Source organism: Oryx dammah, unplaced genomic scaffold (assembly GCF_014754425.2).
Source record: "Oryx dammah isolate SB20612 unplaced genomic scaffold, SCBI_Odam_1.1 HiC_scaffold_10, whole genome shotgun sequence".
Taxonomy (NCBI): Eukaryota; Metazoa; Chordata; class Mammalia; order Artiodactyla; family Bovidae; genus Oryx; species Oryx dammah.
In genome coordinates, this window is record NW_024070194.1 from 79,061,556 (window position 1) to 79,087,753 (window position 26,198).

The 26,198-nt window shown below is 42.2% G+C and overlaps 1 protein-coding gene across 2 annotated transcripts in view; it reads right to left on the minus strand.

The window, feature by feature from the left end:
- The window catches only part of LOC120869183 (SLX4 interacting protein), a 205,425-nt gene extending 179,636 nt beyond the window's left edge, over positions 1–25,789 (minus strand). The window contains exons 1-2 of one of the 2 annotated variants that reach the window (XM_040248303.1): positions 24,356–25,789; positions 3,567–3,622 (exon numbers count right to left, since the gene is read on the minus strand). In XM_040248303.1, the coding sequence (XP_040104237.1) occupies positions 3,567–3,593 (27 nt within the window). In that variant the 5' untranslated portion in view covers positions 3,594–3,622; positions 24,356–25,789. Of the gene's footprint in view, positions 1–3,566; positions 3,623–4,754; positions 4,842–24,355 lie in introns of those variants that run through there. The other variant, XM_040248302.1, reaches the window with a different exon arrangement.
- Between the last annotated feature and the right edge of the window lie 409 nt (positions 25,790–26,198).

A 26,198-nucleotide genomic window follows, 5' to 3' on the forward strand; every position in this document is an offset into this window, starting at 1 on the left:
AGGAGTTGGGAATAAACTGATTCCAGTTAAGTCAGGAGTCGTGGTGAAAACTTTCAGCTCTTCATAACAGCCTAAGACATAATACAAAGCTTGAAACAGAAATACAGAAATAAATACTCAGTTTGGAGATAATCTCATATAATATACTCTGGTTCACGTGGATAAGTTTGTCCACAATTTCTTGGAATAAAAGCTATTCAAGAGAGCTTTTCCTTCTTTCTCTTGAGAAACTGTGGCCTTCATGAAAATGCAAAAACCTCTCTGCTCCCAGACCAAAGGAGGCAGCATGGAAGCCTGCCCCTACCCCAGGGTTCTGAGAAAGGGGATGGGGAAGGAGAAGAGAGAGAACAAGGGTGGAAAAGACTGGAAGCACGAAGCTTGTGCCTCACTTGGTTGTGCGCTACAAAGTCAGACTGCCCACAGTGGGTGAATTCCAAGCCCTGAAATGGACATAAACCTGGTCCAAAACCACCAAAGTGCCAACAGCTCCAGCAGAAGTAAACCTGAAACCGCTCCACAGCTCTGCAGGGCCGGGCTTGTAGGTCTTCCTACCATGTATTTCAAACATTAGGTAACAGTGGAAATACGTCTATGTCTCTATGTTTAAGTTTTTTTTTTTAAGATTCTGAAAATATTTTGTTGTTGCTGTTGTTCAATCTCTAAGTTGTGACTCTCTGCGACCCCATGGACTGCAGCCTGCCAGGCTCCTCTGTCCATGGGATTTCCCAGGCAAGAATACTGGAGTGGGCAGCCATTTCCTTCTGCAGAGGATCCTCCCAACCCAGCGATCAAGCAGGCCAGTTCTTTACCACTAGCGCCACCTGGTGCAGCTGTGGGATTGAGCAATCTGGTAGCAGAACTTGTCACAGCAGTGTGTATGCTTTGGAAATCAACAGACCAACTCTGACATAATCAGGTGCCGGGGGCCCAAGCTTTGCACATGATGAAACTGTCTGCCCAAATGGATCACAGTCAGTTTGGGCAAAGCTTTGCAAGAGGCCTCGTCCTTTTCTGAGTAGAGAGCCTGCGAGGGTTCAGTCTTGGATGAGTTAATATCACCCTCCAGCACATAAGAAACAATTATACAGGACTATCCAACAAGTTTTAAGAGTTCCAGAAGAATCGCTGTCTTTCGGAGGTTCAGTCATGTCTGATTCTTTACAAGGACTGCAGCACGCCAGGATTCCCTGTCCTTCACCATCTCCAGAAGTGTGCTCAAGCTCATGTGCATTGAGTTGATGATGCCATCCAACCATCTCATCCTCTGTCGTCCCCTTCTCCTGCCTTCAATCATTCCTAGCATCAGGGTCTTTTCTAATGAGTCAGCTCTTCGCATCAGTTGGCCAAAGTATTGGAGCTTCAGCTTCAGCATCAGTCCTTCCAATAAGTATTCACAGTTGATTTCCTTTAGGATTGACTTGTTTGATCTCCTTGCTGTCCAAGGGACTCTCAAGAGTCTTCTCCAACACCACAGTTCAAAACGATCAATTCTTTGGCACTCAGCCTTCTTTATGGTCCAGCTCTCACATCCATACATGACTACTGGAAAAACCATAGCTTTGACTAGACGGTCCTTTATCGGAAGAGAAACGTCTCTGCTTTTTAATACACTGTCTAGGTATGTCATAGCTTTTCTTCCAAGGAGCAAATGTCTTTTAATTTCAAGGCTGCAGTCACCGTTCACAGTGATTTTGTATAAACAAAGTCTGTCACTCTTTGCATTGTTTCCCCCATCTATTTGCCATGAAGTGATGGGACCAGATGCCATGATCTTGGTTTTTTTAGAATGAAACAGAGAGAACAGAGATGAGCAGTACTTGAAGAAAAAAAAGCCAAAATTTCCCAAAACTGATGAAAGACTTGACTTTTCCAAAGGAAGATGTACATTGCATCCTGAGCCAGATAAATAAAAATAAGTCTACATCTCAAGATTGCACAGGGAAACTGTAGATTATCAAAGACAAAGATAAAACCTTAAAAGTAACCAAAGAGAACCAAGATAGCTTGATAAGCAAGGTAACAGAGAAAGGAATCACAAGTAGATTTCTGAGCTGACTGCACTCCACAGATGCACCCTCAGAGGCTCCCCTCCTTGTGAGCACAAGCTGCTTTTCACATCAAGAGCCGCATCTTCCCTGGAGTTGGCCTCTGAGTGCTCTGACCAACTGAACATGGAGGAAATGCGTCTGAGACTTCGGAGCCCAGGTCTTCAAGGGCTGGACGAATTACACATTTCTTCTTCCGGCAACTCTTGCCCTCAGAGCCCATCCCTCAAAACTCAGCCACCAAGCTAGGAGAAGCCCAAGCTGTACTGAGCAGCCACTTGAATGGGAACTGAAGGGCAGCACTAACAGCCCCGGGTAAGATTGCAGCACAGTCAGCCATTAGAATCGTCAGCTTCGATGCACCAGCTGCCCTGAGGCCCCAGATGACTGCAGCCCCAGGCAACCACAAACGGAAAAACCAACCCGGTTTTTTTTCTGGCGACCTCCAGAATCCTGAGAGTAAAACGGCTTGTGTTTCAAGTCACTATATTTTAATGTGGTTTTTTAGTATCTATTGATAATTAAAACATTTCTCACTTGCAGTAAGAGATTTCAGAAGACAAGGGGAAATACCTTAAAGTGCTGAGGAGAAATGATGTGCAACCTGAAATTCTAAACAAACTTTACTCTCTAGAGGAAAACCAAATACATTTCTAGACAGACAAATAGTTAAAGTTCACCTTATAATCTCTCACAGAAAGAAACACTACATACAGAATATGCAAATACTAGAAATAATTGTAAGTGATGAAATTTATAAATAGGTTGTAAATCTAATGAACACTGACTTCATAAAGGTAAGACATGACTACAATATTATATAGTATCTGATCTAGTTAACAACCACTAGAATTCGTGTGATTTGATGTTTTCGATTTCTGCTTAATGAAACACCAGCAAAGAGAACATGCCCTGAAGAGCACGCATACGCGAAAGCACCCTTCATGCAGTGGTACCTCTTGGGAGACTGAACCTGTAGTTGCTGGGAGGCAGGAGCCCTGGCTGCACAACCAGGAGGGTCAATCATAGTCACTCTTTATCAATTCTTCTCTCTTTCCCCTCTCAGGTGACCCTTCCCTCACAGGCAAAGGTCAGACCCAGTCATCAACAGATGAAGAGATGCTTATGAGAGGAAAACAAAGGAAGGCCACAAGGCGGGAGAACGAGCTCCTGCTGTTCACTCGGGTGCAGCACGGGCTGCCTGCCTCTTTTCTTCTGCCTGCTCTGTCATAATCAAAAATCATGTCATGGACATGCAATGTGAACCGTAATTTTTAACATTAAGGACCAAGTCAGCCCCAAAGGCATTTATAAAAGATTTTAATCAAGAAACTGCCACGACCATATGAACTATTCATTTTCTCAGTTTCAATTTTCAATCACCAACTTCAAGTTTTCAGCGGTCTCCCAAATTTAAAAAGCAGAAGGAAAGTTCAGGGCTTCTATCTTCAATTAATACAGGGCTTGGTTATTTTAGAAAGTGATTAATCATTTTAAAGAAAGCTATTAAGCAACACTTACTTTAACAGCAAATTTCTTTGATGCCATGGTTTACTGGTTCCAGAATAATTACAGACCTGTAACAAAAGAAAAAAGAAAGTTATAAGTAGGTATATTAAAATTTCTTTCTATTTGGATATTATATCAGAAAAAGGTTGGCTAAAGAATCAAATATCAATATGTATTTTTACAAGATGAATGCCCACTTATAACTGGTCTTAACAAAAATATTATATTGAATTAGCAATTTAAAATCTGCTGACAAAGAAAGGCAGAGGCCCAGATGTATTGTACCAAATGTTTAAAGAATTATTATCAGTCCTTCACAGACTCTTTAAAAGAAGAATAAGAAAAATTCTCAAATCATTCTAAGAGGCCAGTTACATCCTGATACAAATACGAAGGGGCTTCCCAGGTGGCTCAGTGGTAAAGAATCCACCTGCCAATGCAGGAGACCTGGGTTCGATCCCTGGGTCGGCAAGATGCCCTGGAGGAGGGCATGGCAACCCACTCCAGTGTTCTCGCCTGGAGAATCCCATGGACAGAGGAGCCTGAAGGGCTGCAGTCCACGGGGTTGCAAAGAGTCAGACACGACTGAAGCGACTTGGCATGCACACATGCACCAATACCAAAAAGAAATATCAGAAGAAAGGAAAACTACACACCAGTGTTCAACAAAATACTACAAACCAAAGCCAGCAACATATAAAAAGGATTAAATATCATGACCACAATACATTTATCTCAGGAATATGATTGGTCTAACATCTGAAAACTAACCTGTATAATATAGTATCATCGTCATGGTGCACAGTCGTGTCCGACTCTTTGCGACCCTATGGACTATATCCCACCAGGCTCTTCTGTCCATGGAATTTTCCAGGCAAGAATACCAGAGTGAGTTGCCATTTCCTACTCCAGGGGATCTCCCCAACCCAGGGATGGAACCCTTATCTTGCATTGCAGGTGGATTCTTTACCACTGTGCCACCCAGGAACCCCAAATGGTTACATTCTTTACTATATATACATCTGAAGGAAGGGCATGCAACCTTTACTATATTAATAGAATAAAAGAAAAAGCATACCATTATCTCAAATTTAGAAATAAATAACAAAACCCAACAGTTTTTAGTCAAAAAAATCCAACACACTAGGAATATAGAAAGAAATATTATCAACCTGTAAAGAACATCTATAAAAAACTCACACCTAGGGAATTCCCTGAAGGCCCAGTAGTTAGAACACTCTGCTTTCACAGCCGAGGGCTGGGATTCACTCACCGGTCAAAGAGCTCCAATCCTGCAAGCCATGCAGTGCATCCAAAAGAAAAAAAAAAATCCATTACTAAAAACCCACGGTTAAAACCATACTAAATCATGAACAACTGAATGCTTTCTCTTTAAGGAGAAACAGTGAGGTCTGCTCTTGCTACTTCCACACCGCATTGTATCAGAGGTACTAGCCAGGGCAATTGGAGAAGGCAATGGCAACCCACTCCAGTACTCTTGCCTGGCAGTCCATGGGGTCGCTAAGAGTCGGACGTGACTGAGTGACTTCACTTTCACTTTTCATTTTCATGCACTGGAGAAGGAAATGGCAACCCACTCCAGTGCTCTTGCCTGGAGAATCCCAGGGACAGAGGAGCCTGGTGGGCTGCCGTCTATGGGGTCACACAGAGTTGGACACGACTGACATGACCTAGCAGCAGCAGCAGCAGCCAGGGCAATTAGGCAGGAAAAAGAAATAAAAGTCATCCAGACTGGGAAGGAAGAGATAAAACTATCTCTGTTCACAAATAACATGTTCTTAAATGTAGAAAATCCTAAAGATTTTTTTTTAAAAAAACTACTAGATTACAAAGCATATGAACTAAGGTTATAAGATGTAAATATATTAAACAATTAAACTACATTTCTATATTCTGGCAATGAATAATCCTGAAGGGAAATTAAGAAAAGAAGTATGTTTAAAATAATGTCAAACAGCATACTTACAAAAAATTTAACAAAAAAAATAAAATAAAATTTATACAACAAAACCCATAAAATATTACTGAAAGAAATTTAAAACTTATGTAAATGGACAAATGTCCTATATTCATAGACTGGAACATTTAATAATTTTGTTAACATGGCTATACACTCCAAATCAATCTATATCATAATTTCCATCAAAATCTCAGCTGATCTTTATAGAAACTGATAATCTCATCCTAAAATTCATATAAAAATATAAGACCTCTGCAGTAGGCAAAATAATCTTTAAAAAGAACAAAATTGAAGAATTTATACTTTCCCATTTGAAAACTTACTACAAAGTAATCAAAATAGTGTGATACTATACTGGCATAAAACTCACATAAATCAATGGATTAAAACTGAAAGTTCAAAAACAGATCCTTACATTTATCTTCAGTTGATTTTTAACCTATGTACTATGACAATTTAGCGGGGAAACAGTCCTTACTACAAATGGTTCTGTCACAACTGAGTATCCACATGCAAAAGAGTAAGGTTGCACCCCTATGTTCTACTTTATAAAAAATGAACTCTAAAGGGATAAAAGAGCCAAATGTAAGAGTTAAAACTGTAAACTCTTAGAAAACATTGGCGTAAGTTGTTATGACCTTACATATGTGCATTCTCAGTGGCGTCCAACTCTGTGACTCTATGGACTACAGCCTGCCAGGCCCCTCTGTCCATGGAATTTCATAGGAAAGAATACTGGAGTGAGCTGCCGCTTCCTCCTCCATGGGGCCTTCCCAGCCCAGGATTAAACCCCTGTCTCCGGCGCCTCCTGCATTGCCAGGCGGGCTCTTTACCACCGCATCACTGACCTTGCATCAGGCAGTAATTTTTTAGATACACACCAAAGGCACAAGTCATGAAAGAAAAAAAAAGAAAAAAGCGTTAAATCAGAGTTCATGAAAATTTAGAACTTGAGTGCTTTAAAGGACACTATCAAGAACTTGAAAAGACAACTCTCAGAATGGAAGAGAATCTGCAAGTCACATCTCAAGTAAGGGACTCACGGCCAGAAAACACGAGGAACACTTAGAACAACAAAAACAGATGAGTGACCTGATTTTTAAATGGACCAAATATTTGAACAGACATTTCTCCAAAGAAGATACACAAATGGCCTTATAAGCACAAATAATAAGCTCAAAATTACTAGTTGTTGAGGAAACACAAGTCAAAGCCACAATGATATGCCACTTTTCACGCACTAAGATGGCTAAAATACAAAAAACAGAACAGTGTTGACAAAGGTATGGATTGACTGGAACTCTGATACATAGTTGCTGAGAAATGTAAGATGTTAGAGCCACTTTGGAAAATAATTTGGCAGTTCCTCAAAAAGGTAAACATGGTCACATGATTCAGCACTTCCTCGCCTATATATGTACCTAGGAAATGAAAACATATGTCCACACAAACACTTATACAGGAATCTCCATAGCAGCATTATTCATAATAACCAACAAAGTGGAAAGAACCCAAATGCCCATCAAATGATGAATGGGTCAACAGAATGGAATAATGGAGATCTTTCTTATTTTCTAAGGTAAACTTGTATCGCTATATGCTTAACAAACAATGATATATACATACAATGGAATATTATTTGGCTATAAAAAGGAATCAAATTCTTATACCTTTTACAGCCAGGCAACTGCTCTTTTCACCCTGCAGAAGCCTAGACAATTATTTTCTGGAGAAAGTAAGACAGAGGATCTCTGGTCTGGAAAATACCAGGCCAGGTGCAGCATATAGTGGGGAGTATCCTACTGAAAAAAAAGAGAAACTCATGGGCAGTTCACACGCCCCTTGTCATAGTTAACTGTCAACTGGTTGGGGCTAAGGGAGGCCCAGATACCTAACAGACATTATGTCTGTGAGGGTGCTTCTGGAAGAGATCAGCATTTGAATTTATGAACTGAGTAAAGCAGATGACCCTCCCCCATGTGGGTGGGCATCATTCAATCCACTGAAGGTCAAAACAGAACGAAAAGGTAGAGGGAAAAATGAATTCAAGATCTAATTTGGGACATCCATCTTCTCCTACCCTTGGACATTAGCACTCCTGGTTCTTGAGCCTTTGGATTTGGACTGAATCACACCACTGGTTTTTCTGGGTCCCCCGCTTACAAACAGTGTATCTTAGGACTTCTCAGCCTCCAAAATTCCATGAGGCAACTCCTTTAATAAACACATGTATATATACATACATGTGTGTGCGCGTTTATATCTTCTATTCGTTCTGGAGAAGCTTGACTAACACACCCCTCTATCCTGCCTTAGTCTCCAAATAGAAGACTGAAACCTCTCTTTCAGGGAACTGGATCTAAAAGCACTGACATCAGGGGTTCCCCAAGCAAACAGTCAAGACAGATGGTTCTAAAGTGAAGGCCGCACCCACAAACCCCACATCTGTGTGCAGAACTAACTTCCATCTCCTAGGGTCCCACTCCCAAATACACACACATAAACAACGACAAATTGTCTACCATGTAAGGAAAAACTCTACTATGAAAGAAAGTAAAACAGAAAAAAAACTATTTGGCTGAAACCCAGACTATGCAAGGAGAAAGACACTTTCACTGATATCAGCAGGATAGAAGATATTACGTCAATAAATATTTTTTAAAGGAGCTTCTGAGAAGGGTGAATATCATATTCTAATGCATATAAATGGAATCTAGAAAAACAGTACTGAATAATTAATTTACAGGGCAGCAATGGAGAAACAAGACATAGAGAACAGACTTATGGACATGAGGAGAGGGGAGGAGAGGGAGAGATGTATGGGAAGAGTAACATGGAAACTTACATTACCATATGTAAAATAGAGAGCCAACAGGAATTTGCTCTATGGCTCAAGAAATTCTAGCAGGGGCTCTGTATCAACCTAGAGGGGAGGGATGGGGAGGGAGATGGGAGGGAGGTTCAAAAGGGAGGGAATATGTATATACTTATCTCTGATTCATGTTGAGGTTTGACAGAGAACAAAATTCAGTAAAGCAATTATCCTTCAATAAAAAAATAAATTAAAAACATAAATAAATAAATAAAAAGGAGCTTCTGGAAAGCAACTAAAACTATGATAAATTAAATTTAAAACCTTAATAGAAGGTCCAAAGGATCAAGTTAAGTCATCCAGGAACTCCAGAAATAATAAAGATGAAAGATAAGAGAGAATAAATGAAAAAATAAAGGATCAGTACAGAAGTACCAACATGTAAAAATTAGGATTGAAACAGACACATATCAGGGCATATATCACAGGAAAATTTCAGACATTGTTGAAAAAAGGATTTTAAAGTATGTGTACAGGAGGGTACACTTGCCTCTTGAGAAACCTATATGCAGGTCAGGAAGCAACAGTTAGAACTGGACAGGGAACAACAGACCTGTTCCAAATAGGAAAAGGAGTATGTCAAGGCTGTATATTGTCACCCTGCTTATTTAACTTATATGCAGAGTACATCATGAGAAACGCTGGGCTGGAGGAAGCACAAGCTAGAATCAAGATTGCCGGGAGAAATATCAATAACCTCAGATATGCAGATGACACCACCCTTATGGCAGAAAGTGGAGAGGATCTAAAAAGCCTTTTGATGAAAGTGAAAGAGGAGAGTGAAAAAGTTGGCTTAAAGCTCACCATTCAGAAAACGAAGATCATGGCATCCGGTCCCATTACTTCATGGCAAATAGATGGGGAAACAGTGGAAACAGTGTCAGACTTTATTTTTCTGGGCTCCAAAATCACTGCAGATGGTGATTGCAGCCATGAAATTAAAAGACGCTTACTCCTTGGAAGGAAAGCCATGACCAACCTAGACAGCATATTAAAAAGCAGAGACATTACTTTGCCGACTCAGGTCCGTCTAGTTAAGGCTATGGTTTTTCCTGTGGTCATGTATGGATGTGAGAGTTGGACTGTGAAGAAAGCTGAGTGCCGAAGAACTGATGCTTTTGAACTGTGGTGTTGGAGAAGACTCTTGAGAGTCTGTTGGACTGCAAGGAGATCCAACCAGTCCATTCTGAAGGAGATCAGTCCTGGGTGTTCCTTGGAAGGAACGATGCTAAAGCTGAAACTCCAACACTTTGGCCACCTCATGCGAAGAGTTCACTCATTGGAAGAGACTCTGATGCTGGGAGAGATTGGGGGCAGGAGGAAAAGGGGGTGACAGAGGATGAGATGGCTGGATGGCATCACAGACTTGATGGGCGTGAGTCTGAGTGAACTCTGGGAGTTGGTGATGGACAGGGAGGCTTGGTGTGCTGCGATTCACGGGGTCGCAAAGAGTCGGACACGAGTGAGCCACTGAACTGAACTGAACAGGAGGGTGAGTTGAGGGAGTGGGTGAGTTGGGAGGAGGGGGATGGGATGAGAATATTTGGCTCCAAACTACCCAAAGCAACTCTGGAAGCTAAGGTAACGGAAAACTATCCCCCAAAATCGGAAGAAAATTGTATTCAAACTCCAACTACATTTAAACACAAGGGGGTATGGCTGAAAACATTTTTAGATGTGCAAGGTCTTTAAAAATGTATATTCTGTGCATCCTTTCTCAGTAAGCTACTAAAGATGTGCTTCACCAAAATGAGGAAATTGACCCCAAAAAAGGGAAGACACAGGAAAAAGGAAGGCTGAGATAGGCAAAAGGCAGAGGAAATCCCTAGATCTGGTGAAAGCAGATTCCTGCCAGAGACCATGGGCTAGACAAGCAACCACAGTGCAGGAGAGGCCTCTTCAGGAAGCATCTGGGTACAAGCAGATGAACGTCAGACAACCAGTACAGAATACGAGATTGAATTAGGACAGGTATGTGGAAAGCAAAGCAACTGAGTAATACAAAGCGATTGCTGATTCCAGGATAAACAAAAAGTATGCAGAAAATAAAAAGTAAAGAGTACTTCATACACACGCAGTTCAGTTACGACTAGCATTTATAATTGTGATAATAAATAGTAAATCAACAGAATTTAAAGGATGGGAAATGTGTGTGTATGTACGTGGTAGGGACACAGAGGCTGAAGGGAGCTCCCTTTAATCTTAATGGAATGTTTTAGAAACAAAGCCTAAAACCAATAATAACAACAATCCACACAGCCACAACAGTAATCATAAAGCAGCAACACAGCATGGAATTCAGTGATAAGGACCCAATTCCTTTTCTAAGTATATAGTAGATCTACAATGTCGTGTTAGTTTCTGTTGTACAGCACAGGGATTCATTTATACATATATATACATTCTTTTTTATATTATTTTCCATTACGGCTTATCACAGAATACTGAATATAGGTCTCTGTGCTACAGAGCAGGACCTTGTTACTTACCTATTTTATATAAACAGTTTGCATATGGTAACCCTAAAGCCCACCTTCATTCCTTCCCCATCCCTACCCCCCTTCTCTAAGGACAGGGATCCAATTCTTAAATGCTAAATTATGCTCCAACCTGCAGAGCAAGCTGGAGAGAGCTGCTGTGGAGGAAGGGATGGGTGGGAAGGATGCCTTAACTCACGAGTCTTTTGCGTGGAATTATCTGACTGTTTAGATCAGGTGGCTCAGAGGTTAAAGTGTCTGCCTGCAATTCGGGAGACCTGGGTTCGATCCCTGAGTTGGGAAGATCCCCTGGGGAAGGAAATGGCAACCCACTCCAGTATTCTTGCCTGGAGAATCCCATGGAGCGAGCAGCCTCGTAGGCAACAGTCCACGGGGTTGCAAAGAGTCGGACACGACTGAGTGACTTCACTTCATTTCACTTAACTTTAGATCATCTGCACAGATACTTTTTGAGCAGCACTGTCCAAAAGAAATATAAATGCAAGGCACAGATATAATTTTAAAATTCCTAACAGCTACATTTAATAAAAAGTTGAACAGAAATGGTTAAATTAATTTTTATAATGTGTCTTATTTAACCCAATAAACCCATCCCATTATCACTTCAGCATATAATCAATATAAAAATGTTTACATTCCTGGTGTTTTAACTAAGCTTTCAAGTCAGGTATGTATTTTGTTTCCAGAACCTCAGTTTGGACTGGCTGCGTGGCAAGGGCTCAACAGGTTCTTGCAGTTAGTGGTGACCATAATGGAGAGCGCAGTTTAAGGGATTTTGGTTTTATTATAAGAAAAGCGCTTATTTTACAAACAGCTCATGTGGCTCAATATTTTAAGAAAAAAAAATCAAAAAATAGGCAGAAAACCTAAACAGACATTTCTACAAAGAAAACATACAGATGGCCAATATGCACATGAAAAGATGCTAAATATCACTAATTATTAGAGAAATGCAAATCAAAACTACCATGAGGTACCACCTCACACCTGTCAAAATGGCTATCATTAAAAAGTCAAATAACAGATGCTGGAGAGTGTGTGGAGAAAAGGGAACCCTCCTACACTACTGGTAGGAATGTAAATTGGTGCAGCCACTACAGAAAACAGTCTTGAGGTTCCTTAGAAACTTGAAAACCAGAACTACCACAGGATTCAGCAATCCCATTTTTGGATACATATATCCAGACAAACCCATAACTCAAAAAGACACACACCTCTATGTTCACAGCAACACTGTTTACAACAGCCAAGACGTGGAAGCAACCTAGATGATCACTGACAGATGAGTGGATGAAGATGTGGTACACACAAACAATAGACTACTACTCAGCCGTGAGAAAGGAAGAAAGAATGCCGTCTGCAAAACTCGGATGGACCCAGACATTATCGTACGAAGTGAGGACCTAGAGATTATCATACGAACTGAGGGACGCCAGAAGGAGAAAGACAAATCCTTACATGTGGAATCTACTATACGACACGAGTGAACTTTTCCACAGAACAGAAGCAGACGCACAGACAGGGAGTAGGCTGGGGGCTGCCCAGGGGGAGGACGGGCTGGGGAGGGGCGGACTGGGACTCTGCGAGGAGCAGGTGCGAACCAGCACACCTGGAGTGAAGAAACACCAAGATGATACTGCGCAGCAGAGAACTAGTCAATACCCTGCAATAAATCACAATGGGAAAGAAGAAAGGCACCTATTTCTGAAGCCCAGATTCCTTATTTATAAAATAGGGGTAGCAATACCTAACTTAAAATTATTGAAAGGACTAAGTACATGAAAACAGTCTCATCATTTATAAACAGTAGGCCCCGGATGAGTGTTAACAGTTATTATTACTTCAGTTCAGTTCAGTTCAGTCGCTCAGTCATGTCCGACTCTTTGCGACCCCATGAATTGCAGCACGCCAGGCCTCCCTGTCCATCACCGTCTCTCGGAGTTCACTCAGACTCACGGCCATCGAGTCGGTGATGCCATCCAGCCATCTCATCCTCTGCCGTCCCCTTCTCCTCCTGCCCCCAACCCCTCTCAGCATCAGAGTCTTTTTCAATGAGTCAACTCCTCGCATGAGGTGGCCAAAGTACTGGAGTTTCAGCTTTAGCATCATTCCTTCCAAAGAACACCCAGGGCTGATCTTCTTTAGAATGGACTGGTTGGATGGGAAATTTTTTTAAAAATCTGATAACCTTTGATTCTATTTTTTAATAGACAAAAATATCTTTCTTTATCCAAACCCTAAATCATTTTCATTTCATTTCAATCTACTCACTTCTGTTCCCTGAACAATGCAATGCATATGCTTTAGAATGTTTTTTAATGATGTTCATCTTAGCAAGCCCATTTCTACAGAGGTATAAATGGAAAAAATGACTTTCTAGAAAGTCAAGAACATCTGCTTGAACACAACATTCATAAAGGTTGTTCCGAAAACGAGTTGCTGCTGCTGCTGCTGCTGCTAAGTCACTTCAGTCGTGTCCGACTCTGTGTGACCCCATAGACGGCAGCCCACCAGGCTCCCCCATCCCAGGGATTCTCCAGGCAAGAACACTGGAGTGGGTTGCCATTTCCTTCTCCAATGCATGAAAGTGAACAGTGAGCATGAAGTCGCTCAGTCGTGTCCGACTGTTTGTGACCCCATGGACTGCAGCCTACCAGGCTCCCCCGTCCATGGTATTTTCCAGGCAAGAGTACAGGAGTGGGGTGCCATTGCCTTCTCCGAAAACGAGTTAAATCTTTAAAATTACATTGTATTATCTGAGCCAGATAAACACACAGTCAGCTCCTTTAAATATATTAAATCAGGTTTGAGTAACTTCTGCTAAGAATTTAGGGAGTCCCTCTCTGGGGATATTTAGAGGATACTAGTAGTTCAGCTAGACAGAGGAACAGGGAAAACAGTACTGCCAACAAGTATCCAACCAAATCTGAAGCACGTGTGACCTAATTATTTTTAATTACACACTGGTTTTCCAGTATGTCTTCCTTTTCCAGAAGGACAGGTGGCCCACACAGAAGACTATTGCAAGGCTTTAGACCACATATCTGCTGTTAGATAAAGAGCCATATTACAGTGAAGGTTATATTTTCAATTCACAATAAGGTTCCAGCTGACTCTGAATCGGGAACTGAAAGGCATATTTTTATATGAAATAATATGATCTCCAGTATAAAACAGACTGCATGCAAAACAATAAATAAATAAAAAGCAACTGTATAACTTTACTTTTATTTTTAACCCATTTTTAATACCATGTGGCATTCTGCCTCTCAATGTAATTTTTTTTTCACTTGTTCCTACAGTGTTTGCAATCTCAAAAAACTAACAATTTTAGGACTACAAGACACCCTTACAGACCATCTATTCCCAGGCCTGACATCTATTCCCCGAACAAGAACTTGGGGGATCAGGCCAGGGTCTCACAGCTGAAGATCGAGGGCAGGAGAAGAGTCAGGTCATCTCACTGAGCGCCATCGAGCATCATCTGTCCCCTGCAGAACTGCGAGGTCACAGGCTAAGTGGGCTGCCAAGACAAGTGTGTCCTCGCTCCCCTGGCCAAGGCAGATGTTCCCAACACGGAGCACGGCTTCAAACAAGGCTGCAGGAGGGTGGTTCTCTCCTGCTCATCGAAGAAAGAGAAATAGAGGGAAAAGTAAGAGACAGAAGAGGTGGGGGGTGCGGGGAAGGGAGGGAGGGACTGCATAGCTAAGGCAAATGCGGTCTGAATCGATTTAATTACCATCAGGCTATGTGACAGGGCACCAAGATAAAGCCCGTAACGCATCTGGACAGCAGCCGTGTAGACCTGGAGCCTGCGCACCTGCTGAGGTCCTTTAGGGAAGGCACACATCCTCTGCCTCACCACAGCATTATGCACAGGGGCTAGAAATGAACACAGGAGCAGCTGAAGCACGGAACGAACCCAGCCAATGTGCTAATTTCAAACATGGGTGAAAGCACACTTACCCATCCTGGAAAGAGCAGGTTATCAAAGCTAGAAGGTGCTCAACAAAGTCTGCTGGGTGAAGAAAGATTCCTGAAGCAGGAGCTGACACTATTTTACGTTTGCTGTTTCTGGGAAATTTTCCCCAAAATACACGGAATCTTCATTGACTTTCATAAAAAGCACCACAGAATGAATATTTCTTTGATATTCCAGGTGAAAATTATCGCCTGTCATCACAGAGGGCAATACATACATTAATGGCGTGCTGAGCTGTTCCCACACAGAGCTGCTCACCGTGGAGCCAGGGAAGCCTCTGCCTGTTCCCCGCAGCTCTCCACGACTGCTGCCCTAGGCTCGCTCTGCCCTCTCGGTTCTTTGACTTAATCAGATGACGCTAGAAACCCAGGGGACCGGTTTGTCATACTGATGGGACGATTCTCAAGTCTCCCTAGGAATTTGTGTGGACTCTGATGTGAAGGCTTTGTGCCCTCTGTCTCAGGTAATGAAATGGCTGTTAGCTTTACGTCAGGATTAGGGCTTCTACAATGATGAGGCTGCTGAGTCCTGAGATGGTGGACCAGGCCTTCTGGGCTGGAGCCTCAGCATTTAATTCTTTCTGCCTCAGGAGAACAATGCTGTTGGACAGGCTGACCTCTAAGGTCTCTTCCATCTCTAAACCTCTGTGATCCAAAATCCAGCAGCTCTTCCAGGAACAAATACTGCCAAAATGTACACATGATTCCAGAGAAGAGGGTGAAAGGGAGCCCCTCCCACCATGCAACTCACCCTATGAAGCCCAGAGAGTGAAACTGGGCAAGGGCAGACTATGAAAGGGAAAATCACAGCCAGTTCTATGCCTGAACTTAGACGCGAGAATCCTAAACAAACAGAAGCAATATATTTAAAAAATACTTCAGAGTCAAGTGAGGTTTATCCAAGGAGTGCAAGGTCAGTTTAATACTAGAACAATTACCATACTTAAAAACTAAAGCAGGATAAAAGCACATGATCATTTTAATAGAAATAGAAAAAAAAAAAAAAAAGGAAAACACTAGAAATCTCAGAACAGAAACAAGTTAATGTGAAAAAAGCATCTACAAAAAAAAAAAAAATAGCAAACATGCTTACTGATGAATCTTAAAAGCAATTTCTTTAAAACAAGCAAAAGATGTAGATTTCTGAAAATAATCATCATACTAGAATTCCACAGATTTAAAATATCTAGAGATGAATTTAATAAGACACATGCCAGACCTCATCACATTGTTCTTCAAACTTAATGCAATCCCAGCCACAATCCTGAACAGGGAATCTGAAGAAGAACAAAAAGGACTAATATACATGAGAGAAGGAAAACAAACAAAAAAAGAAAAACAATGAAGGGAGTCGGTCTTACCAGATACTGCAAAACTACCACATTAAATTTGCCAGAGTAAATCAAATAACGCGCTGGCAAAGGAGAAACAAACAAATGGGAAAGCAAAGGGGAAAGGCTGAAGGAACAGACTCCAGAGACCAGAAACAAGCCCCTGGGCTCATGGAAACGGGTGATGGGAGCAGTGCTGCCCATCAGTGGGAGATAAGGAGACTATTCATGTAACAAACTGCGGTCCAACAACTGTTTGTCTACTTGGAAAAAAAGAAAACTGGACCATTACTTCACACAGTACATAAAAATCAACTACAGATGAGCTACAAACTCAAACGTGAAAAGTTAGCAGCTTTCAGAAAATGTTTTTCATGAGCTCTGAGAAAGGAGGGTATTTTTAAACTAGACACAAGAAGAATAACCCAAAAAGAAAAAGAATGGTAAATTTGGCAGTATTAAGATTAAAACTTCTCTACAGACTGGAATAAAATATTTGCAATCCACATAACCAGTAAACAACTTATAAACTAGAACATATAAAGAACTCTCAGAACTCAATGGTAAAAAAATAAAACCAATCCAGTCAAAAAGTGGGCAAAGGACATTACCAGGTATGTCAGCAGACCACAAACATGGTAAATAAGAATGAAAGACGCTCGAGTCACTTCATGCTGTATGCGAATGAGGACTCGTTTATACAGTACTAATATTCAGTCATCCAGTCGTGTCTGACTCTTTGTGACCCCGTGGACTTCAGCACGCCAGGCCTCCCTGTCCTTTACCATCTCCTGAAATTTGCCCAAGTTCACATCCATTGTGCCATCCAGCCATCTCACCCTCTGGCCCCCTCTTCTCCTTTGCCTTCAATCTTTCCCAGCATCAGGGACTTTTCCAATATGCCAACTGTACTGGAGCTCCCGCATCAGTCCTTCCAACATGGATTCAGGGTGGATCTCCCTTAAGATGGACTGGTTTGATCTCCTTGCCGTCCAGCGGACTTTCAGGAGTCTTCTCCAGCACCACAGTTTGAAGGCATCAATTCTTTGGCGCCTTGCCTTTTTTGTCGTCCAGCTCTCACAACCGTACGTGACCACTGGCAAGACCGTAGCCTTGACTACACAGACCTTTGTTGGCTTGACTATACGTAACAGTATACACTGACTATATTTCAATTAAAAAAGCACTCAACGTCATGAGCCATCACTACATACCTACAAGAATGGCTAATAAAAAAGAGATAACATAAATTTTTTAAAACATAGATAACACCAAATGCTGGTGGAGATGCAGAGAACAGGCATCTCTCCTACACTACTGGTAGGACTGTAAAGATCACGGAGCCACTCTAGAAAAGAGATTGTTGACAGCTTCTTACAAAACTAACCATGTACTTACCACAGAACCTAAACTTTGCACTCCTGCTAATTCACCCCCAGAAAAATGAAAACCTAGGCTCATATAAAAATTTGTAGCCAAATGTTCATAATGACTTTATTCATAACAGCCAAAAACTGGAAACAGCCCAGGTGTCCTTCAGTGGGCGAGTGGTTAAACAGACCTGGCTATCTGTGCCATGGGACATCACCCAGCAACCATAACTGAAGCGCTGACACATGACAGCTTGGCTGGGTCATCTCAAGGGGATGATCCTAGAGGGAAAAAGACAATCTGAAAAGGTTATAGAATGTATGATCCCACTTATATAACATTCTTCAGACAACAAAATTATAGAAGTGAAGACCACATTCGGGGTTGCCAGGGGTTAGGAATGGGGAAGTTGCAGAAGGAAGCTCTGGCAATGGAATTCTACACTGTGCTTGTGGTGCTGGTTACAGGAACAGAAACACGTGATAAAAACAACTACACAAATGCATGTAAACTGCTTCCATCTCATAAGCTCTGGAGGTTGTACCAACGTCAGCCTTCTGGTTTTATCTAGTCACAAAAGATGTCACCCCTGGAGGAAGCTGGGTGATGGGTACGGGGGACTCCGTGTACTTTTATGCCAATTCTGGGCAAATCTATAATTATTTCAAAACAAAAAAAATTAAACTTCAGTTGGGGAGCGGGGTGTGGTGGAACCACAAGCTGAGAGAAGGTGTGTGTCAGAAGCGCAGAAAGCAAAGGATGCCTATTGTTAACAGAGCAGGCCCACAGAAGGGACGGGCAGCAGAGGTGCCAGCACGCAGCAGCCTGCCTGCCCAGCCTCCCCGAGTCTGGCGAGGCGGCGGAGGCGGCGGAGCCGGTGGGCGTCTCTGACTGACCCCTTGCATTACTGCTGCCTTGACGACCACCCTGGGGCGGTGAGGGGCAAGGCCTTCACTGCCCTTTTATGAAACCCCAGGAGGCTGAAGTCTAAACACCGAAAGGCCGTTTGCCAGGGGGCCCGGGGGCAGCACACACCGCGCTCTCGGCTCTCAGCGCCTGGACAGGACAGAGGAAGCCGCAGACGGCCGTCTGCCTCCCCAAGGAGGGAAAACCACAGGCGGGGTGCCAGGCGGTCTCAGACCCCAAAGAGCTGGTCGTCCTCAAGGGCCCGGGCCTCTCCTAGAAGCTCCGGTCTCCATCCTGGCACTCTCCAGCCTCGAAACCGTCACGCCAGGAACCGGAGCAGGTATGAGCCCCGCCACCCCCAGCTCAGGCACCGGCACAGTTCCGAGGCCTCCACAGCCAACTCGGGCATGTGACCTTGAACACGCAGGGCCAGCACATCCCGCCAGCACATATGCGTGCATATGCGTGTCACACTAGAGAAGGTCCTCTCTTCCTAAGATCGCGTTATCCTCGGAAACCCAACTGAGCTGCCGCCTGCTCCCGGGGAGCCCTCTAGGGATCCCCCTTCCACACCCCCTCCACTCACTTAACTCTGCTCCTCAGTCCCTCCCCTCCCTGTGACCAGAGCTTCCTGAGGACAGGGGCCATTCTTATTCCCTCTGATAACCTGGAGCAGGGCAAAGCTAAGTGTCAAGCCTGCTAACTGGAGTCTGCTGATGTTACTGAAATCAGTGGCTACCGAACTGTGTTACTGCTTTAGATTTATACCTATTAATCTAATACATCTTTACTGTCTCCAAATCCCAAGTTCCATATTAAACCCTCTAAACACGAGGTCAAGGTACTCTGGTCCTATTTCAATACACAAATAACACGTAAGTTACATATATCATGCAGCCAAAGTTGAGAGAGCTGAGATGCATATAAAGGTAAAGAAAAGATGGAAGTGTTTTGTATTGAACATTAAGGGAGATACCTGGTTGAAGTTTAGGTCATAAATGTGAGGTTTTCAGTGACTTCTGTTTTTGTCCTTAAAATACTGACATCCTTACATTCATCTGAATGAAAAAAGTATTATTAGCCTCTACATCAATTAATCCGCAAATATATTTAGGTTTTTCTGGACTTGTTTTACTGATCATTAAAAGATAAATGTGCACACACACAGTTAAAAAGCAAACACACACCTTAAAAAATTACTTCCTAGGCTCCTAGCATTACTTTCAGGAGGGAGCAGCAAGCTCAGGGCCTGGGGCTTAAAGCATAAATGTTAAAAAGCTTTATCAGAGATGCCAATTCGAGTCTACATACAGTGGAATTTTTACTTTACACACTGTTTTTAAGAAGTTCAGAACAAGCTCCAAAAAGATCAATTTTCCAAATATCTCAAAGCATATAATTTTTATAAACATACTGAGAAGTTAAAGTATATGTCTTACAAACAGCATCTCATCCTCTACCCTGCATTTTTGAGCCCATTTTCTCTGACCTGAAAACAGGCATTCTTTCACAAAAAGTCTTCAATAGTGTCTGACCTCACCAAAAGTATGTAAACATCTGTGTTTTTAGTGGAGAGGGAAAGATCCTAAAATCCTTAAGAAAATTAATTTGGGGAGGGAATGGAAGTAGATGAAACAATATCACAACTGTCCTGTCATTTAAATACAAAGCAGAGATAAAGTCTAAAGTTTGTGACCTTCTAGATTATTCTGTGGGAAAATCCAAGGCACTCTGAAATTCACATTTGTCTTCCATCTAGCACTGCTGGTCTGCATCACAAGCCAAAGCACCTACTCCAGATTTAAAAGACCAGAAATTAGCTTTAGGCTTCTAATCTCCAGAATTCAAACTCTACCAAGAATAAGCTCTCTTCTTTTGTCTTAAAACAACAAAGGCCCTAGAATTTATGAAGGAACAACTGTAATTCAGGAATGAGAAATCATTTCATAATCTGTTGCCCCTACTCCCCCAATCTAATTTTATCACACACACATAAAAGGACAATATGAAGAAGGAATCACAAACTTTAACAAAACACCAAGGAAAAATGATGAGTAACGATCTTGCTGACAACTTTGATAAAATTTGAAAAGGTAATTACAATGTAAAAAAGTAGTGAATCAGCTTTTCCTATTATTCATATGATAATTCTGAATGCCAACGTGAACTTGAGAACAAAAACAAAAAACAAACAGAAACAACAGGAAAATAAAGCAAGTGACCAAAAAAAAAAATTAGGATTTTTTTTTCCTTTTCTTTTTCTTTAAATGTAGGTCATATACTGAAATCTCCCACCAAGATTAAGTCCACAGTTCACTCTATTCCCTTAACGTGGTCATCTAACCCAAGTTCTGGGCCTCCCTTTCCTGTGGGGCCCACAGAAAATCCCCACCTGGCCCTGTGTGTTTGCTTCACTAAAAAACAGCATCTAATTTTTATTTAATACTTTGTCAGAAACAGGCACTGACCCACAAGGCAGTCATGGTCTCGAGTTCTAGTAAAATTGACATGCGTTCAAATCCTACCTTTTTACATGACCACAGACAGCCTACTCAGCACCTCCAAATCGCTAGAGAAAAGCAACTCAAAATCACAATGAGATGTCATCTCACACTTGTCAGAATAGCTGTCATCAAAGAGACAATAAATAAGTGTTGGTGATGGCCAATACTTTGGCCACCTGATGTGAAGAACTGACTCACTGGAAAAGACCCTGATGCTGGGAAAGACTGAAGGCAGGAAGAGAAGGGGACAACACACTGACTCGATGGACATGAGTTTGAGCAAGCTCCGAGAGTTGGTGACAGACAGGGAAGCCTGGTGTGCTGCAGTCAAAGGGGTCGCAGAGTCGTACACAACTGAGCAACTGAACTGGAGTATTGGTGAGGATGTGGAAAAAGGGGGGCCCTTGTGTCCTGTAGATGGGAATTTAAATTGGTTAGCCACCATAGAAAACAGTATGGAGGTTCCTCAAAAAATTAAAAATATAACTACCATATGATGTGGCAATTCCACTTCACAGTATTTATCTGAAGAAAAGAAAAACACAAACTTGAAAAGGTAACCTGCACCTCCATGTTCACTGAAGCATTAACCACAATAGCCCAGACAGGGGAGACATCCTAAGTGTCCATGATAGATGAATGGAGAAAGAAATTACCGTGTGTGCATATATATAATGGAATGCTATTCAGTCATGAAGAAAGGAAATCCTGCTCTTTGCGACAACATGAATGGGCATTCTTCTAATAAGACAGTGGAAGACAAATATAATATGATCCACTTTTCTGTGAAATCTAAAACAAAACAAACACCAAACTCAGATACAGAGAAAATATTGGTGGTCGTTGGTGGGGCAGGGGCGGGGGGCGGGGTGTTGAGGAAGGGATGGTAGGGGACGGTGAAATGGGTGAAGAGAGTCAAAAGGTACAAACTTCCAGTTATGAAATAAGCAAGCCCTGGGAATGTACCACATGGTGACCAGTTAATAAAATTGTATTATACAGATAACCCTTGAACAATAAGGTCTGAACTAAGAATGCACTTCACTTGGATTTTTCCCAATAAATACATACTACAGTATCACATGATCCACAGCTGGTTGAATTCAAAGATGTGGAATCTCAGATGGGGGCTGAGTTGTGCGCTTGTCACTGTAAAGTTATATGCAGATTTTCAACAGCGCAGAGGGTCAGCACCCCTAACCCCCTGAGTTGTTTAATTATATATACATCTATCAAAGAATTGTGTTGTACATATGAAACTATTATGTTATATATAAATTATATCTCAATAAAAGAGATATATGTGACATGTTTGGCATTTAAAAAACTATAATGTTTCATTCAGAAAACGTGAATGCATAAACTAAACAATGTCAAAGACAAAGTCCCAAACAAACGCAGTCTACCACTGGCGCCTCCTAGGTTCTCTGTATGTGGAAGGCTTGGCCACCAAATAATTACTTTTTTTTTCTAATGTGAAAATGACCACTATGAAAATAAAAACAACTCAAATGCCCTTCAATTAGCAAATGTGCAAACAAATTAGCCTAACAAATTGCTGAATATAGCAATTACAAAGGAATGAAGCACTGATACTTGCACCAAGGATGGCTCTCAATCATAGTGAGTGAAAAAAACCAGACTACCCCACCCCCCAAGACAGCACATACATGAAGATTCCATTTAGATAAAATCCTGGGAAATGCAAGAGTGACAGAAAACAGATCAGCAGTTGTCTAGAAGAGCCCAGAGGGTTTACAAAAGGACAAGAGAAAACTTTTGGGAGGTGATGAGTACATTCACTGTCTTGACTCAAGTGTTGATTTCATTGGTCTATGCATGTAAATCACCATCAAACGGTGTACTTTAAGTTTGTGCTATTTACTGTAGGACAATCATACCTCCATAAAGCTATTCAGAGAAAAGAAAAAGATCATTAAAAAAAACTTCTCACTCACACATCTTCCTGGCTTGGCATACTGTATTTAAATCACCCTCTTTCCCAAATGGATTCGTGGCCTAAAAAGTCATGGAACTACCCTACCTTTCCCCCTTAGTGATTTGAATGTATGAACAAAACTTTAATAATCCTAAGACTTAAATAGAATAATACCTAATTAACACTTACATAGCTGTGACTATGTGCCAAGCACTGTTTTCAACACTTCTCTTGTATTAACTTATCTGACCCTCATAGTAATCCTATTTTTGAGATGAAGCAACTTAGGTATAGGGCTTCCCAAGTGGCACAGTGGTAAAGAATCTGCCTGCCAATTTAGGAGACTCAGGTTTGATCCCTGAGTCGGGAAGATCCCCTAAAGAAGGAAATGGCAAACTGCTCCAGTATTCTTGCTGGGAAACCCCATGGACAACATTGCAGGCTACCGTCCACGTGGTAAGCAAGAGTCAGACACCCCTTAGCGCCTAAACAATAGACTGAAGCACAAAAGGGCTAAGCAATCAGTTTAAGCTGGTAGCTGGAGGAGCTAGGATTTGAACCCAGAGAGTCTGGCTCTGGAGTTCATTTCCAGACCCATTTTGCTTACCAGCATATACAAGATACAGTATGGGAAAATCAGAAGCAATGAATATTGCACTTGCAGAATACTTCTCTTCCTCACATGCACAGAATATAAATATCCACTACATTTGGTAACATACACAAGAGACTAAATAAAACATAACAGGACCTTCATTCTTTTCCCAATTAATATTTAGATGGACGGAGGAAAGACAGAAAGACTGGATAACTTGCTTAGGACACACAATAAACAGCAAGCTGATGGGTCACTAAGCAGCTAGTTCACCACATTTCCAGTCCAACTCTCTTCATAATTATTTTAAGTAAATCTACAAGGGAGAAAAATCTAACAAACAGCAACACAAAAAATATAAAACTCATCTGTTATTTCTCAAATACCTTAACTTCCTTAAATTCCATCCACAGGATCTCACACTCTACTGATACTGGTCTGGGTGGTTGTTTATTTTTAAGCACCCCAAGTGATTTTTTCATAAACAGCCAAAGCTGAGAACCCCTGAATAAATTAGATTTAGATTTGTTATTTTAAAATGACAGAATGCAAGGTGCCAAAAAAGCTTTGGTAAACTATGCTCCAAGGTTTTCCAAGTTGATATTGAACTACTGAAAACATACAGAATTTTGAGTTCAACTTCAAATGAATTAAAAATAAAATATGCACATAGGACAAAAGGTGTTTCATAGCAAATGTTACATAACAATATATAGGGCTGACAAATTCTCAACTTTTTAGAATGCTAAATTGGCATCTTGACATTAAACTGATGGATATAAAACCACATGTCCACTGCATTTAAAGCGTGGACTATACTGACCATATATTGTTTCAGAAGCACAAGTAGTAACGAGAAAGTCTTTGTCTTTAGTCCGTGCCCTCAGTCAGTGCTGTATGAACTTAAGGTGTGCTTCTCAGGGCAGATTCTGACTCAGTGGCCTGTGGACGGAGTCAATGGCGTTTCTAACAAGCTCCCAGCTGATGCTCAAGCAGCTGATACACAGTTCACAATTGGAGCAGCAAGGCCTTAACTACCTTGAATATTGATTGTAAAATTAACCAGTTCGTCTACAAATGCAGTCAAGTCCAGGATCCAAGAGATAAAGTGTCAGTATGATTTATTCCTAGCCCAGGAGGAAAAAGGAGCAGGGGAAGATAGGCGAAGGAGCAAGCGAATACTTGTTTGTATATTATAGCAGGTCTAAGAACCAGAAAACACCGTTACTTGCCCAACCTAGTAGCTCTCAAGGTGACAAAACGGAAACTCCATGAAATAGTGGTTTTCATTTACTACAGAATCCTTACAACCTAGTACACACCAGGTACTCAACAAATGTACTGAATAAATGAATGAATGTCTATACAAACACAATCTGTATTTATGTCACAAACCAAAAACTGTCTGGGAAGGGGTATCTCCTGCTGCTGCTGCTGCTAAGTCGCTTCAGTCGTGTCCGACTCTCTGCGACCCCATAGACGGTAGCCCACCAGGCTCCCCCGTCCCTGGGATTCTCCAGGCAAGAACACCGGAGTGGGTTGCCATTGCCTTCTCCAATGCATGAAAGTGAAAAGTGAAAGTGAAGACGCTCTGTCGTGTCCGACTCTTCGTGACCCCATGGACTGCAGCCCACCAGGCTCCTCCATGGGATTTTCCAGGCAAGAGGACTGGAGTGGGGTGCCATTGCCTTCTCCATACATGTAGATGTTTGATATAAATACCTGGCCCGGTCACTGTACTCCATTTCGTCCAAATAATTACAATTTCCCCAAACTTCCACTGCCAAGCCCAGGCTTCCGGCACCCTTCTGTTTAAAACAACAGAGAGGAGGAAGCACAGGGATAAGGATTTAAGAAAGGTTCACTAATCAAAGGAAATAACCGAAGCGGGAAAGGAGCTGGGCTCACAGCGGAGTTCAAGGGAAGGAACATCTTAGGTTCCCAGCATTTCCAAGTTCTTACCTACGATGGTGGCAGGGTTTGGGGTCGGGCTTTTGTTTAGTTACTGTCCAGGGTACCTGGCTGTGCAAACTCAGACTAGAAAGGCGGCCAGAGGCTCACAAGCCAGCCTTTGGAAGCTCGGGTGTTCGGGTGCCGACCTCCTTCCCGCTTCCCGGGCGCGCAGAGAAGCCCCGCTGCCGCCCAAACACAAGATGGCCTGGGTTGCTTCACGGCCCGCTTGAAGCCACAACCAGGACTTAAGATGGCGGCGAACACGAAGCTAACGGCCGGAAGAGGGCGTGGGATCTTCCAAAAAGAAAAATGTCCTCCTTGCAAGGTCTCGCGGCTTCCAACGAGGGCCCAAAACAATCATGGCGGCGAAGGACCTCTATCTAGAGACCGCGAACAAAGCGAGCTCGATTGGCCGGTGACAAACCAGTTACCCGCTGTGCCAGGAAGAGGGGCGATCGAGAGAGAAAAATAAAAAGCAGCAGCGTTTCTGTGACACAGAATGTTTCTTGAAAATTACTAGCACAAAAAGGGGGAAAGTCTCCCGAATGTTTGATGGGGAACGAGTATAGAAAACGCGGGTTGGCAGATGAAGGTGGCTTTCTCAGTGGCGGCTGCATCGTGAGACCGTTATCCATGAGCATAACGTCTCTCACAGTTCCTTTGAAAGGAAGGATGCCGTCTTGGCCCTCGAACGCATCAGCGGGAGGGGAGAC